The sequence below is a fragment of the Melanotaenia boesemani genome, chromosome 8, assembly GCF_017639745.1.
Source record: "Melanotaenia boesemani isolate fMelBoe1 chromosome 8, fMelBoe1.pri, whole genome shotgun sequence".
NCBI lineage: Eukaryota > Metazoa > Chordata > Actinopteri > Atheriniformes > Melanotaeniidae > Melanotaenia > Melanotaenia boesemani.
In genome coordinates, this window is record NC_055689.1 from 261,374 (window position 1) to 279,538 (window position 18,165).

An 18,165-nucleotide genomic window follows, 5' to 3' on the forward strand; every position below is an offset into this window, starting at 1 on the left:
ATGTCGCGTAACCTTTTCATGCTGCATAAAATTAAAAATAAATCCCAATTGCACTTCCTCACTAGAAAATATAAAAATGCCTGAATGAGAAACAGCCTGGTTTAAGGGCTGTTTAATCGTTTTCAGCGTGGCTTAGTTTTATTTAGGCTGGAAGCACAAGCCAATGAAATTCCATTCACCTTTAACTAAAATGCCTCTCAGTGTTGAATGAAGCAGAGAACAGGGTTTATAGCTGAGTGAAAACTGTAGCAGCACTAAATGGAAGCATAGCAGTTAGCTGAAGGACAGTCTGGTGGCGTTAAAGCACCCATCGTTGTAAACTCACACAAACAAACTTCAGGTTCATGATGGATGAGATTTATAAATAATTTAATTTGGTTATTTAGATTTTACACAGAGTCTACACTCTTTTGGAATTAGGGTTGTACTTCCTTCCTTGATGGGCAGCTATCATACACTCTGGCTCTACCTGGGTTCTTCAGCCCTGTAAACCACTGGGTGTGTTTGATGTTTATGAGCAGATGACTCCATAACGAGGTGGACTGGAATCCAGAAGGCCGACTTAAAGTAATTTAGAAACAAAAACTGGTTGTTTGGAGGTCTTTAGCAGTGGGTACATGTTTGAGTTTACTAGGTGCAGCATTTCACCACATCAGTGGCTCCGCTGAAGAGGAACCATGTCAGAGAAAATGTTCATAAAACAGAGAGGAAGGTGGGAAACGGTCAGGCGCACAGCAGGGAATTACAGTCAGTAAGATGAAGAGGTGAAATTCAGAGCAACTGTGGTTTTCTGACTCTTTTGTTGCTCAGGAATCTGAGGCACTTGCCAGCTGGTCTCTTGACACATACCACAACCTCTGGCCCCGATGGGGTCACAGTGGTTTCTCTGTTCCTGGCCTCTCAGGTTATCCGCTGTGTGAAACGCTTGTCTCCACGTTCCCATGACAACAAACCTAAAAACAGTGCTGGCCCTGAGCACATCCAAGTTAAACATAGTGGAATAACAGGTGACATCCTGCAACTAAATGACTACAAAACAAAGAAGAAGAAATTATTCATTAAAGACTTAAACACAATAGAGCAAAAACCTCAAGCTCTGATGGTAATCAGTGACATCCGGACACAATCTAAGTCCTCTGCTTCCAAATCCCAGTTTACCGGTATGTAAATGTTTATACATGCATGTATGCTACCCCGGGCTTCTCCATATATCTGCGTCTATCCACAAACTGACCAACCTGAACAGTAGAAATGTGTAATTCAGTTCCCGGCGTTGCCTAAGAGACATGTTTCTAAAATGCTGACCTGGACCATATTTTGGTACATGTGAGTATTTCTATTAAAGGAGAAGTACTCTCCTACTCAAACTGTGTCTATCCATCATTTATCTTTCCGGCCTGCAGTGAGCAGGCAGAGCTCCTGTAAACAAACAGCAGCGACCGACCAGCGATGCTCCACCTTCTAACCCGTGTTTACCAGCAGCTGTATATCCTTCGCTGGTTCTGTTTAAAAATAACCCCTCAGATACAAACAACTGCATCTGCCTGTGCATTAACCATGAGCCTGCACCGTCAATAGAAGACAATCGGCTCAGCGATGGGAATCGTGTTAGAGAACACGTGTAAACAACACGTAAGCTGGCAATCAGGCCGGCTGCAGGCATGGGCTCAGATTTTCATGCAGTGATGAAGCTGCAGAGTAATCACGTAAAGATGCTGTAATGACGGACTGAGGAAGCTTCTGATGCTGCCGCTCTCTGATTGGGTACGAACAGTTGACAAATGAGCATGTTTGCAAATCTGGATTTAGGATGAAAATGTCCTGAAAGTTTAGAAATCCGAGCACGTCCAAGAGCTTATTTGTGTTTGTGAAAGCGGACAGAGCTCTAAATGGCAGATTGAGGAACTGTCTCTCTTCAGGCATGTAAAAAGCCACGATGGCACCGAATATATTGAAGCGCACTTGTCCACCGGCTAGATGAGTCACCGTGTACCACCCACTAACACTGTAGAAATGAAAGAAAGGAGAGGGGGGAAAGAAGAAGAAAGAAATACACTTGCTTGCATAACCACAGAAGTCCAATGAAAAGCTTTTTATGTGCCTTCCAGCTGCAAGCTTGCAGGTCAAACAAAGATTAACAGATGTTAAAGCTCCATCACAGAAATGGTAAAAGAGGGAAGCTTGTTGCGACTTGATAAAGACTTCCTGAAGTTTGGAATGTCACTTTCTCCACGCTGCCCTCTCTAACAGCTTCCAACATCTTGTGTCTTATAGGAAATGGAACGAAAGGTGCCATTTATGAGTCAAAATTTCTCGAGTTTCCAGAAGGTAGATTTAGATCCACAGATAGCTACCTCTTTCTGTCCCCACTGCATTTGTCTTTGCCCAGTCTAAATGATCTACAATGACAACAGAAAATCAGCTTTTTCAAAGACACCGCAGCTCCTTTCATGTAGCTGCCAAGCATCACAATGGAAACATACACTGTTGCCCTGGAAACGCAATAATTTCTTTGTTTTGTTTGTTTTTCCATAACTTGTCCTTTCCATCATGGTAGCAGCAGAATGATGGTCTGGCTGCTGAACTGTGCTGAACACACTTGCTTTGCCAAACAGAGCTTGAATTACAAGATTAAATTAAAGCCGCAAGCGGCATCCATCAGGTCCGAGCGTCCTGGACCCCGCCACCCGTCTCATACAACTTTTCCTAGCATGGTAGGTAACCTGGTGACAACACCCAGCTGAGAATCTGAAATGTTGATATACCTAGTTAGCATATTTTGCTTGCATGCTAATATGCTAGCTAACATGCTATGTTGCCATGACAACAGGTGGTGTACTGCGTTAAGGACCCAGCAAGTATGAATCCTGTTAAGTGTGGTGCAGTTCCCATGTATTCCTATGGAGATATGAGCAAACCGTGTTTCATGGCGAGAAGGCTTTTTCCGTCGGTTGCCACGGTTACGAGCTTTTTCCTATTAGAAAGATTTGAATAGCGTTTGGTCCCCAACTTGTCAGGAAGGGCCCCACCAAGTTTGGAGTCAGTCGCACGAATCCCCTCAGACTAGTTCGTTCAAATGGCAAAAAAATCCAAGATGGCGGGCACCCCGTTGCCATGGCAACAGGTGTTCGATTGACTTCTTTGCTGGACTTGGGGTGTTACACGTATGAATACTGTGAACTTTGGTGCAGATCCCATGTATTTCTATGGAGATATGAGCAAACCGTGTTTCATGGCGAGAAGGCGTTTTTCCGTCGGTTGCCACGGTAACACACTTTCTGCTATTAGAAAGATTTGAGGAGCGTTTGGTCCCCAACTTGTCAGGAAGCTTCCCACCAAGTTTGGGGTCAGTCGCACGAATCCCCTCAGACTAGTTCGTTCAAATACGATGTGTGTAAAGTGGAAAAAATGGGAAAAAAATGGCTGTACACGCCAAGATGGCGGGCGCCCCGTTGCCATGGCAACAGGTGTTAGATAGACTTTTTTGCTCGACTCGGGCTGTTACACGTGTGTGCCGAGTTTCGTCTTCCTACGCGGAAGTAGACTTCCGGGGCCCCATTCATTTGGTGATTTTTTGGTGTCTAGGTGGCACTGTTGAGCCACTTTTGCATTGAAGTGTATGCGGACCTTAGAATATCGCGATTTTCACCGGGCTTGATGTGTGTGCCAAGTTTCACAACTTTTCATGGGTGTTTAGGGGGTCAAATTTGGCCTCGAAGCGCTTAGAAGAAGGAGGAGGAGAATAATAAACATTTCAACCACAATAGGGTCCTTCCATACTTCGTATGGCTCGGACCCTAATAATATTGCTAGACCAGACTGGAGGAGCAGGAAAAAAAAAGGAGTAGCATGAACAGAAATTAAATTCCTTTATTTTTCCATTGAGTAAAATTGATAAGCTTTTTGTTTTGCAGGATGTCAGGGTTGTTCCAGAGGGGTGTAAACTTACATGGAAAAAGTGAGGATTTGGTTATTTTTAGAAAATCCCACCAAGCCACTAAAGAGGAACTGATATTAATGCTTTTAAACACTGATGTGTTTTGATGGTTGAGCTGATGAATGGCAGGTCAGAGATAACCAGATCCTCACACAATGCTTGCTCTACATCTAACCATGATTCGTCCAGACTGCTAGGTTTAAGCCATTTGGAGATATACTGCAGCTTGTTAGCTAAGAAAACATGATTAAAGTTGGGTAGGTCCAATCCACCTCTATCTTTAGTCTGTAAAGTTTTTAGATTGATATGTGATGGCTTATTTTTCCATAAAAATTTAGATATATGTGAGTCCAGTGACTTAAACCAGCTGGAGGATGGTTTAGTGGGTATCATTGAAAACAGGTAGTTTACTTTAGATAGAACCATCATTTTAACTGTGGCAACCCTCCCCATGAGGGATATGGGTAAGCGCCTCCACCGTGAGAGATCATCCTCTATTGCTTTAAGTAGCTGGACATAATTTAGCTTTGTTAGTTCTGATAACCTGGGGGAAATGTTTATGCTAAATATCTAATGTTTCCAGACTGTATTGTAGTATTGGGTATGTTTTGTAGGTCACAGTTGATGGGCATAATAATAGTCTTAGACCAGTTAATAGGGTAGTCAGATATTGATGAGAATGTGTTAATAAGTGTGATTGTCTGGGGGAGAGATGTCGGTGGGTTCTGGAGGAAAAGTAATACATCATCAGCATAAAGACTTATCTTGTGTTCTATATTGTTGGCATGGATTCCTTTAATCTCTTTATTTTGTCTTATGGCAGCAGCTAGGGGTTCAATACAAATAGCAAAGAGTGATGGAGAAAGCAGGCAGCCCTGTCTGGTTCCTCTCTGCAAACAGAAGCTTGGAGAGGTTTGATCATTGGTCTTCACACATGCATTTGGGTTGTTATATAATATCTTTATCCAATCTATGAAAGATGACCCAAACCCAAATTTGTTTAACGTTGCAAATAAAAATTTCCAGTTTACTCGGTCAAATGCTTTTTCTGCGTCTAAAGAAATGACTGTGGATTCCAGGTTATGTAGAGTAGAATAATCTATGATGTTAATTAATCTATGCATGTTAGTAAAGGAATGTCTACCTTTAATAAAGCCTGTTTGGTCAGGATGTATTATTAGAGGGGTTATTTTTTCTTTTCTTCTGGCCAAAGCTTTGCTAATTATTTTGAGATCTACATTTATTAATGAAATTGGACGGTAACTGGATGGAAGTGTCGGGTCTTTACCTGGTTTTAATAGTAGAGTAATATTGGCTAGGTTCATATTTGAAGGTGTTTTTTGTTTTTCCTTTATTTCTAATATCATATTGTAGAAAGTGGGTGCCAGCATTGCCCAGAATTATTTGTAGAATTCTGCTGGATAACCATCTGGACCCAGACCATCTAGACCTGGGTCATCTGGACCCGGACCATCTGGTGAATCCAGGGTTATTTTATTTTCATGTTTTAATTTTGGAAGATTGATGTTACTAAGAAATTGATCAACATTGTCATCTGTTGTGTTTAGTTGTGATTTATATAAAGTTTTATTGAATTCTCTAGAAGTGTTATTTATCTTGTCAGGGCTGATGTTTCCTTCTGGATCTCTGACAGAGGAGATGGTTGTTTTCTCCTTGTTTCTTTTTAACTGATTAGCCAGAAACCTTCCAGAATTGTTGCCATGCTCAAAATTCTCCAAGCGAAGTCTTTCACAGAGACCAAAATCCTTCATTTTTAACAGTTTCTGAAGATTTCCAGACTCGATGAGCTCCTGTGGTACTTTGTTTGTCCAGTATAATGTTAAAATCACCTCCTATAATTAGTGTGTTATCTGAGTGACCATAGAGTGAGGTGAAGAGGGAGGGAAAGAAGGAGGGATCATCGACATGTGGACCAGATATATTTGTAATAGATAACTTAACATTTTGAGTAGATAATGTAACTGTTATAAATCTGCTTTCTGGATCTGTGATTGTGGATTATCAATGTCAAAGTTTAACCTTCTATTAATAAGAGTTGCTGCTCCTCTTTGCCTAGAATTATAACACGCTAAGTACACGTGTGGAAACTGGGTTGATCTGGAAAGATCTATTGTTGATAATGTTTGATAAATGAGTTTCCTGTAAGAGGACGATGTCTGCCTTCATCTCCTGCAGCCGATTGAAAATCTTTAACCTCTTTTCCCTTGTATCAGCTCCACGCACATTCCAAGTGACAAACCTCAGTGTGTTCATGACTAGACCACAGAAATGAGCTGAGTGTGGGACATGGATCTGTGTATTCAATGTCTGCATGTATGTGTGTTGTTCCCTCATACATTGTGTGTGTGTGTGCATTTGTGTGAATCGTGCAAAGTGCTGATGTGTGTCAGCCAGCTGGGCCTGATGTTCGAGTGTGTGTGTGTGCCGCAGTTCGTATTAATATAATGACGGTGGGATTACCTTCAATCGTGAAAGGGTCGGAAAGAAGAAGCGTGAAAAGTGAAAAGAGCGACAGTTCCAAGGAAACAAATAATTTAAAAACATCCGTGTTGAGAGCAGTGTAGTGGAGACAGGTAGTGGATTTACTATTAACTAAATGATCTTTATGGCAGGTTTATGCATTGACACGATCTAGTGAGAATATAGGAAGATTAAAGCTGATACCAACAAGTCATCAGAGCCATGTAGTGATGTCTTGGTCACGGTACAGCTGTCTGTTAATAAATCATTTATCCACCGAGATGACGAGCATGACGAGGTGATGGATTTTCTCCTCATGGGAAGCAGGACTCTTTGTCGGTCCAGAATCTCTCTCAGATATTGGTCGTTTACTCTGAAGTTCGTTCCCTTCAGTTCACGGCCCTGGTTCTTCCCCTGCTCCTTCTGTTTGAAGCTGACGAAATTCGCTACAATAGGTCTTGGTCTGCTGGTCCCGGGATTCCTCCTGCCCAGACGATGGACTCTGTGAAAGATGTTTTTCCCCGTTTCCTCCGGGAGCTTCAGGGGAGTTTTGATGAAGTTTTTCACCATGGTCTCTGGGTCCTCCTTCACCTGCTCTGGGATCTCTGCAAATATCAGATTCTCTCTCCTGATCTGCACCTGCAGATCGATCACTGTTTCCTTTATCTTCTTATTTTCCTCCGAGATCTTTATACTTTTTCCTCTTGTCCTCTTAATCCAAATTCACACCACTATTCATTTTTGGCTTGCCCTTCTGTGTCCTATTCATCCTTTATTATAGCTCTATTGTGCTTTCCCTTATTGTTTTAATCCCCGTTTTTTTGCACCCAGCCATTTGGACAAATGTCACCTTGCAACAACTCCAGATGGCAGTTGTTTATAAGTGTCTTAATGGTCTTGGGCCTTCTTACTATCAGACCTACTTTTACATTATGAACCCTCGCGGACACTGAGATGCTCTGGTACAGGCCTCTTGGTTCTTCCCAAAGTCAGAACCAAGACTTCTGGTGAGGCCTCGTTCCACCACTATTATCCTGGACTGTGTTTTTAAAAACAGGCTCAAGACCTTTCTTTTTAGTCTAGCTTATATCTGAATTTTATTTTGTTTTGATTTTTGCTTATTTAACCATATAATTTTCTATTATTTTTACCACCTATTTATGTGGCTTTCTGTTATTGTTCTACTGTTTGTTTTATTGCTTCATTTTTACCCAAGTACAGTTTTTATAAACGCATTTATTTATTTTTCCTTCTTCATTTGTATTTTCATTGGCGTCACTCTTATCAGTTCTTATGTTTTATAAGTGTATTTATGCATTTTTACTTTTTAACTCCAGTGTTTCCTCCTGGGGATCCTCCACACCGGTGGCTCTACCTGCTCTTTCTATGGGGTTGTTGCCATGGTGACTGGCCTTGTCTGGGGGGCTGGGTGTCCTGCACTGCAGCCCTGTGGCTGTGGTGTGGACCCCGGGCTGCCATGACCTGGGTGGTTCCTGTGGTGATGCCCTCTGTGGTCATGGGTGGGCTGGCTTCCGGTGTGACTGGATCCCCAAGATATTGTTTCGTGTTTTAGTTATTAGAGAAGATTAGGAAGATGACTGACAACCTAGGAAGATGATTGACGACCTACGAAGATGATTGACAACCTAGGAAGATGATTGACGACCTTGGCAGATCGTTAACAACCAAGCAGATGGTTGAAGACCTAAACAAATTGTTGACAACCTTGGCAGATCGATAACGACCTAGGCAGATGGTTGACGACCTAGGAAGATAATTGACAACCTAGGAAGATGATATCCAACCTGGGAAGATAATTGACGACCTAGGAAGATGATTGACGACCTAGGCAGATGGTTGACAACCTAGGCAGATTGTTAAAACCTAGGCAGATGGTTGACGACTTTGGCAGATGGTTGACGACCTTGGCAGATGATTGATGACCTAGGCAGATGGTTGATGATTTTGACAGATGGTTGATGACCTTGGCAGATGGTTGACGACCTAGGAAGATGGTTGACGACCTAGGCAGTTTGTTGACGACCTAGGCAGATGGTTGATGACCTAGGCAGATGGTTGACGACCTAGGCAGATGGTTGACGACCTAGGCAGATGGTTGACGACCTAGGCAGATGGTTGACGACTTTGGCAGATGGTTGACGACCTAGGAAGATGGTTGACGACCTAGGCAGTTTGTTGACGACCTAGGCAGATGGTTGACGACCTAGGCAGATGGTTGACGACCTAGGCAGTTTGTTGACAACCTAGGCAGATGGTTGATGACCTAGGCAGATGGTTGACGACCTAGGCAGATGGTTGATGACATAGGCAGATGGTTGATGACCTTGGCAGATGGTTGACGACCTAGGAAGATGGTTGACGACCTAGGCAGTTTGTTAACGACCTAGGCAGGTGGTTGACGACCTAGGCAGATGGTTGACGACCTAGGCAGTTTGTTGACGACCTAGGCAGATGGTTGACGACCTTGGCAGTTTGTTGACAACCTAGGCAGATGGTTGATGACCTTGGCAGATGGTTGACGACCTAGGAAGATGGTTGACAACCTAGGCAGTTTGTTGACGACCTAGGCAGATGGTTGACGACCTAGGCAGATGGTTGACGACCTAGGCAGTTTGTTGACGACCTAGGCAGATGGTTGACGACCTTGGCAGATGGTTGATGACCTAGGCAGATGGTTGATGACCTAGGCAGATGGTTGACGACCTTGGCAGATGGTTGATGACCTAGGCAGATGGTTGACAACCTTGGCAGATGATTGATGACCTAGGCAGATGGTTGATGACCTTGGCAGATGGTTGATGACATAGGAAGATGGTTGACGACCTAGGAAGATGGTTGATGACCTAGGCAGTTTGTTGACGACCTAGGAAGATGGTTGACGACCTAGGCAGATGGTTGACGACCTAGGCAGATGGTTGACGACCTAGGCAGATGGCTGATGACCTTGGCAGATGGTTGACGACCTAGGAAGATGGTTGACGACCTAGGCAGTTTGTTGACGACCTAGGCAGATGGTTGACGACCTAGGCAGATGGTTGACGACCTAGACAGTTTGTTGACGACCTAGGCAGATGGTTGACGACCTTGGCAGATGGTTGACGACCTAGGCAGTTTGTTGACGACCTAGGCAGATGGTTGACGACCTAGGCAGATGGTTGACGACCTAGGCAGATGGTTGATGACATAGGCAGATGGTTGACGACCTTGGCAGATGGTTGACGACCTAGGAAGATGGTTGACAACCTAGGCAGTTTGTTGACGACCTAGGCAGATGGTTGACGACCTAGGCAGATGGTTGACGACCTAGGCAGTTTGTTGACGACCTAGTCAGATGGTTGACGACCTTGGCAGATGGTTGACGACCTAGGCAGATGGTTGATGACCTAGGCAGATGGTTGACGACCTAGGCAGATGGTTGATGACCTAGGCAGATGGTTGACGACCTTGGCAGATGATTGATGACCTTGGCAGATGGTTGATGACCTTGGCAGATGGTTGATGAAATAGGCAGATGGTTGACGACCTAGGAAGATGATTGACGACCTAGGCAGTTTGTTGACGACCTAGGAAGGTGGTTGACGACCTAGGCAGATGGTTGACGACCTAGGCAGTTTGTTGACGACCTAGGCAGATGGTTGACGACCTTGGCAGATGGTTGACGACCTAGGCAGATTGTTGATGACCTAGGCAGATGGCTGATGACCTTGGCAGATGGTTGACGACCTAGGAAGATGGTTGACAACCTAGGCAGTTTGTTGACGACCTAGGCAGATGGTTGACGACCTAGGCAGTTTGTTGACGACCTAGTCAGATGGTTGATGACCTTGGCAGATGGTTGATGACCTAGGCAGATGGTTGATGACCTAGGCAGATGGTTGACGACCTTGGCAGATGGTTGATGACCTAGGCAGATGGTTGACGACCTTGGCAGATGATTGATGACTTTGGCAGATGGTTGATGACCTTGGCAGATGGTTGATGAAATAGGCAGATGGTTGACGACCTAGGAAGATGGTTGACAACCTAGGCAGTTTGTTGACGACCTAGGAAGATGGTTGACGACCTAGGCAGATGGTTGACAACCTAGGCAGTTTGTTGACGACCTAGGCAGATGGTTGACGACCTTGGCAGATGGTTGACGACCTAGGCAGATGGTTGATGACCTAGGCAGATGGCTGATGACCTTGGCAAATGGTTGACGACCTAGGAAGATGGTTGACGACCTAGGCAGTTTGTTGACGACCTAGGCAGATGGTTGACGACCTAGGCAGATGGTTGACGACCTAGGCAGGTGGTTGATGACCTAGACAGATGGTTGACGACCTTGGCAGATGGTTGGTTGATGACCTTGGCAGATGGTTGACGACCTTGGCAGATGGTTGATGACCTAGGCAGATGGTTGATGACCTTGGCAGATGGTTAACAACCTAGGCAGATGGTTGATGACCTAGGTAGATGGTTGATGACCTAGGCAGATCCCTTACGACCTTGGCAGATCGTTGAGAAATCGGAGACAATTGTTGATGACTGATTCACAATTCTGCGATATAAAGGTGGAAAGTGGTAACAGTTTAAGCTTGCTTTCAGGCAACGTGGCTGGTGCTTGTTGTAATTATGCCACTTTGGCGCTTCAAGGGTTATTAAATCTTTGAGGAGTTTTCATACAGTTATGTCTCTGTACAGGTGCTGAACAGACTCAATAAGAGACAATTAAAACTAATTCAGATTTATCATATTTTAGTGGAGGGAAATAGAGCTTACAGTTGGGTTACTAATTTTACTCAACTGTCTTTCACACATCAGGATTTTTCATTAATGTCCTTATAGTTCTGTTTGTAAAGGGCATGTTTAATTTTCACTCATCATAATTAATTTAAATATCTCCTTACCAGCTTTTCCTTGAAGACCATCTGTCTGAGCCACTTGAAATCAAGCGGTTTGAAAGCAGAAAAGACAAAAAGTGAGTCCTTTTCATAGTTTTCAGGTTTCTGGATGGCGCCCTCTGGATATGTGATCCTCATGGTGGTTTTGGTCCCTACATCTTTGCTATAACCATGTACCGGGGCTTCATTCAACCTGCCAACATAAAAAAGGCATGTGAATAATGGCAAGTGAATAAATATACATTTAATAAAAGGTCGTGCTGAAAAGTGGCAAAATTCTGGGAATTTTTTAAGTTTTCTTAACTTCATGGGAATTAAAGCAGCACTATGTAACTTTCTGACCCAAAAACATGTTGTGGTACAGTGACCTTGTTTTTGTTAATTCCTGGAGCCATTGTTACCTAGCAGCATTCTGAGGCTGAAAAATCACTATTCACAACTTCCAGATGGAGTTCTTTATGCAATGTGTCATACACCAGCAACTGGATATCACAACACTAGCCACCATGGCCCCTTAAACTGGTTTTTATGGATAAATTACGTGTGTGGAGCAACACTGGACCCTTGCTGACATCAACAGAAACACTCCTGTTACATAACAGCCCAACTGGGCCCAACTGGCCCAACGATGCCCAACTGGCCGTCACTGGGAGAGATCTGTGAGAAGAGATGGGACGGAGACGATGTAAGATTTGCCGTTGTTAGGAAGAATAAACTGCGAAGAACCTCATATTAAAGGTCACTGTGCCATCAAGATGAGTCAGAAACACGTTTTAAGGTCAGAAAGTTACATAGAGCAACTTTAATAGGAATAAACCTGGAAATGAAAATGCTAGAAGTATTTTAAATACAGTTGGGGAAAATAGATTTTACTACAATCTCGACAAAAACCAGATTTTCACTTAAGTATATTTGTGCTATTCCTCGGTCACATGCAGCTAGCATACTGTTTACTGCAGTGGTATCGAGGCAAGACCTCAACATGCACAGAGGGGGGTCGGAGGTGGATGTTATTGAACATCGAGAATGATGATGAGGCCCAAGAAGAGGCCTAAAAGGGTCTGGCATAAATATAGAAGCTAGGATGGAGAAGTTTGAGGAAAAACGATTTTTAATTTACATGTTAAATGGGATGTTTTCTTTTAGTGGGAGCAAAGTCTGACGGGTGGCGTGGCGTTCCGCAGGGGATGATTATTATTATACTTAACAATCATGTTACGCTTGTTCAATAAAATATTTCATACTTAATAAAGGTTTCACTTATCTGCATTATGACTAAATAAATGTTTATTTTTATGTTTTATAAATTACTCCCAATTTCCACCTAATTCCCATAACTTCCATTGGAACTTTCCACTTTGGAATATTCCTGAATTCCCTAGCTTAATTTCCCATGGAAAAACTCTGTAAAATTAAATCTAAATATAAATTTTAACATCTGAAATGTTCCACTCCACACTACACATGCCTACATCTAGTAAACACAACGGTAACCATGTCAGGAAGAACAATACCAACAACAACAATCAACAGTTTTCAATCAGCTAAAACAAACAGGAAACATAACTGTAGCATGAACAAGTTGGAGTACCTTGAAAGAAAAGTTAAGCCTTACTAACCTTACAGGGTAAAATTTACCCATTGGGAAAAAAACATCATGATAAACTGATAAAAGCTCCAACTTTGCTCTAACACCTGACTGGGGAAATGAAAACAGCTGAAACTAGTTGACCTCAACATAAAAGTCAAGGTTGAAAGTCAGCAAAGTCATATCTGGATAAGTCTGGAGGATCTTCTGAACACATTTGTCAGCAGAACACAGGAAGCATTGGTATATGAGGAAGGTAGGGTGTCTACTCCACTCAGGGGTTGAAGCAGGGGGGGGAAAAAATGGAGGTTTTGGAGAATCCCTCAGAGTGTCCTGACATAATGATGGAAAATCTGTCAGGAGATCTTTGTGTTTGGAAGAATATCACTGAGCATTACATGAACAGGAAGAGTGGGTGGAAATGCATCGACACAGAAAAGAAAGGCTCTTATCTGGGAACAAGCAGTGATATCTGATGAGGTGGGAGTCGTCTGTCGACGCCAAAACCCCAAAAATGTTTCACATTTCAAGTCAGCGTTCACTGAAATTTAAAGACTGAAACATGTAACTTCAATTTGAAAAGAAACTTAAGAAAAAAAACAAACAGAATTTAATGATTTAAAAATGTCATTCATCCATATTTTATCCCCAGTAGCAGATAACCAACATCTCAGAGGATGAAACGGAGACATTTCACCATGTGATGAAAATTTGAGCTGATAGTGAATCTGATGCAGCAACACGTCTGGAAAAGGTTGGAACAGGAGCAACAAAAGGCTGGAAAAGTACCTGGTACAAACCAGAAACACCTGGAGGAGCATTGGACAACTAACCAGGTTAACTGGTAACAGGTCAGTAACATGACTTGGTATAAAAGGAGCATTTCAGAGAGGCAGAGTCTCTCAGATGGAAAGATGGACAGAGCTTCACCAATCTGAGACAAACTGGATCTAAAACTGTGGAACAATTTCAGAAAAATGTTCCTCAAACATTGAAGAGCCTCCATCTACAGTGTAGAATACCATCAGAAGATTCAGAGAATCAGGAGGAATCTCTGTGTGCATGGGACAAGGCTGGATGCTGGGGATCTTCTGCATTAAAAGCAGACATGATTCTCTACTGGAAACCACTGCATGGACTCAGGAAGACTTCCAGAAACCACTGTCTGTGAACACAGTTCACCCTGAAACCCACAAATGCAGGTTAAAGCTCCATCATGCAGAGAAGAAGCCAGATGTGAACAGGATCCAGAACCTTCTTCCTCTTCTCTGGACCAAAGCTCATTTAAAATGGTCTGAGACAAAGTGGAAACCTGGATGAAGATGTGAACTAGTTTGTGGAAAGCATGGACGGCGTGTCCTGTAGACTAAAGAGGAGAGGGAGCATCCAGCTTGTTATCAGTGGACAGGTGAAAAGCTGCATCTCTGATGGGATGGGGCTGCATTAGTGCCGATGGCGTGGGCAGCTTCCACATCTGTGAAGCTCCATCAATGCTGAAAAGTACATGGATGTTTCAGAGCAACATCTGCTCCCATCCAGACAACATCTCTTTCAGGGAAGGCCTTGCAGATTTCAGCAAGACGATGCTGAACCACATCCTGCATCCATCACAGCAGCATGGCTTCACAGGAGAAGAGTCCGGCTGCTGAACTGGCCTGCCTGCAGTCCAGACCTTTCACCAGTACACAACATCTGGAGCTTCATGGAAGCAGAAATCCAGCAACCAAGGTCAAGAACTGTAGAGCAGCTAGAATCCTGTATCAGACAAGAATGGGACAACATTCCTCCCCTAAATTTCCAGCAACTGGTCTCCTCACTTAACGGACGTTTCCAGACATGTTAGAGGAAGAAGATGCTACACCATGCTGAACACCACCCTGGAACTACTTTTTACACCATGAAGAACATCACCCTGGAACTACATTTTGCACCATGCTGAACATCACCCTGGAACAACTTTTTCCACCGTACTGAACATCACCCTGGAACTACTTTTTACACCATGAAGAACATCACCCTGGAACTACTTTTTACACCGTGCCAAACATCACCCTGGAACTACTTTTTACACCATGAAGAACATCACCCTGGAACTACTTTTTACACCGTGCCAAACATCACCTTGGAACTACTTTTTGCACCGTGCCGAACGTCACCCTGAAACTACTTTTTACACCGCGCCAAACATCACCCTGGAACTACTTTTTACACCGTGCCGAACGTCACTCTGGAACTATTTTTTCCACAGTGCCGAACGTCACCCTGGAACTACTTTTTACACCGTGCCAAACATCACCCTGGAACTACCTTTTACACCGTAACGAACGTCACCATAAAACTACTTTTTACACCGTGCCGAACATCACCCTGGAACTACTTTTTCCACTGTGCCAAACATCACCCTGGAACTACTTTTTACACAGTGCCGAACGTCACCCTGGAAGTACTTTTTACACCGTGCCGAACATCACACTGGAACAACTTTTTACACCGTGCCGAACATCACCCTGGAACTACTTTTTACACCGTGTTGAACATCACCCTGGAAGTACTTTTTACACCGTGCCGAACATCACCCTGGAACTACTTTTTACACCGTGCCGAACATCACCCTGGAACTACTTTTTACACCGTGCTGAACGTCACCCTGTAACTACTTTTTACACCTTACCGAACATCACCCTGGAACTACTTTTTACACAGTGCTGAACATCACCCTGGAACTACTTTATACACCATTCCGAAGATCACCCTGTAACTACTTTTTCCACCGTGCCGAACATCACCCTGGAACTACTTTTTACACCATGAAGAACATCACCTTGGAACTACTTTTTATATTGTGCCGAACATCACCCTGGAACTAATTTTTGCACCGTGCTCAACATATCCCTGGAACTACTTTTTACACCGTGCCGAACGTCACCCTGTAACTACTTTTTACACCGTGCCGAACGTCACGCTGTAACTACTTTTTACACCGTGCCGAACGTCACGCTGTAAGTACTTTTTACACCGTGCCAAACATCACCCTGGATCTACTTTTTATATTGTGTCAAACATCACCGTGGAACTAATTTTTCTACCGTGCTTAACATCACCCTGGAACTACTTTTCATACCGTGCAGAACATCACCCTGGAACTACTTTTTACACCATGAAGACCATCACCCTGGAACTACTTTTTCTAACGTGCGGAACATCACCCTGGAACTACTTTTTCCACCGTGCCGAACATCACCCTGGAACTACTTTTTCCACCGTATTGAACATCACCCTGGAAGTACTTTTTACACCGTGCCGAACATCACCCTGGAACTACTTTTTATACAGTGCTGAACATAACCCTGGAACTAATTTTTCGACCGTGCTGAACATCACCTTGGAACTACTTTTTACACCGTGCCAAACATCACCCCGGAACTACTTTTTACACCGTGCCGAACGTCACCCTGGAAATACTTTTTAAACCGTGCCGAACATCACCCTGTAACTACTTTTTACACCATGCCGAACATCACCCTGGAACTACTTTTTCTAACGTGCGGAACATCACCCTTGAACTATTTTTTCCACTGTGCCGAACGTCACCCTGGAACTACTTTTTACACCGTGCCGAACATCACCCTGGAACTAATTTTTCGACCGTGCTGAACATCACCCTGGAACTACTTTTTACACCGTGCCAAACATCACCCCGGAACTACTTTTTACACCGTGCCAAACATCACCCTGGAAATACTTTTTAAACCGTGCCGAACATCACCCTGTAACTACTTTTTACACCATGCCGAACATCACCCTGGAACTACTTTTTCTAACGTGCGGAACATCACCCTTGGACTATTTTTTCCACTGTGCCGAACGTCACCCTGGAACTACTTTTTACACCGTGCCGAACGTCACCCTGTAACTACTTTTTATACCGTGCCGAACGTCACCCTGTAACTACTTTTTACACCGTGCCGAACATCACCCTGGAACTACTTTTTACACCGTGCCGAACATCACCCCGGAACTACTTTTTATATTGTGCCGAACAACACCCTGGAACAAATTTTTACACCGTGCCGAACATCACCCTGGAACTACTTTTTACACCGTGCCGAACATCACCCTGGAACTACTTTTTACACCGTGCCAAACATCACCCTGGAACTACTTTTTCCACCGTGCCGAACATCACCCCGGAACTACTTTTTATATTGTGCCAAACATCACCCTGGAACTACTTTTTACACCGTGCCGAACATCACCCTGGAACTACTTTTTACACCGTGCCAAACATCACCCTGCAACTACTTTTTCTAACACGCGAAACATCACCCTAGAACTATTTTTTATACCGTGCCGAACATCACCCCGGAACTACTTTTTATATTGTGCCGAACAACACCCTGGAAGAAATTTTTCTACCGCGGTAAACATCACCCTGGAACTACTTTTTACACAGTGCCGAAAGTCACCCTGGAACTACTTTTTACACCGTGCCGACCATCACCCTGGAACTACTTTTTCTAACGTGCTGAACATCACCCTGGAACTACTTTTTACACCGTGCCAAACATCACCCTGGAACTACTTTTTATACTGTGCTGAACATCACCCTGGAACTAATTTTTCGACCGTGCTGAACATCACCTTGGAACTACTTTTTACACCGTGCCAAACATCACCCCGGAACTACTTTTTATATTGTGCCGAACAACACCCTGGAATAAATTTTTCTACCGTGCCGAACGTCACCTTGGAACTACTTATTACACCGTGCTAAACATCACCCTGGAACTACTTTTTCTAACACGCGTAACATCACCCTGGAACTACTTTTTACACCGTGCCGAACGTCACCCTGTAACTACTTTTTACACCGTGCCGAACGTCACGCTGTAACAACTTTTTACACCGTGCCGAACGTCACGCTGTAAGTACTTTTTACACAGTGCCAAACATCACCATGGAACTACTTTTTATATTGTGTCAAACATCACCGTGAAACTAACTTTTCTACCGTGCTTAACATCACCCTGGAACTACTTTTCATACCGTGCAGAACATCACCCTGGAACTACTTCTTACACCATGAAGACCATCACCCTGGAACTACTTTTTCTAATAAGCGGAACATCACCCTGGAACTACTTTTTACACCGTGCCGAACATCACCCCGGAACTACTTTTTATATTGTGCCGAACAACACCCTGGAACAAATTTTTACACCGTGCCGAACGTCACCCTGGAACTACTTTTTACA

At 43.6% G+C, this 18,165-nt stretch overlaps 1 protein-coding gene across 7 annotated transcripts in view; it reads right to left on the bottom strand.

The window, feature by feature from the left end:
* st3gal3b (ST3 beta-galactoside alpha-2,3-sialyltransferase 3b) overlaps positions 1-18,165 on the bottom strand; it is a 203,563-nt gene that overhangs the window by 49,224 nt on the left and 136,174 nt on the right. For all 7 annotated transcript variants that reach the window (XM_041992354.1, XM_041992355.1, XM_041992357.1 and 4 more), the window contains one exon: positions 11,329-11,515. In XM_041992354.1, the coding sequence (XP_041848288.1) occupies positions 11,329-11,515 (187 nt within the window). The remainder of the gene's footprint in view (positions 1-11,328; positions 11,516-18,165) is intronic.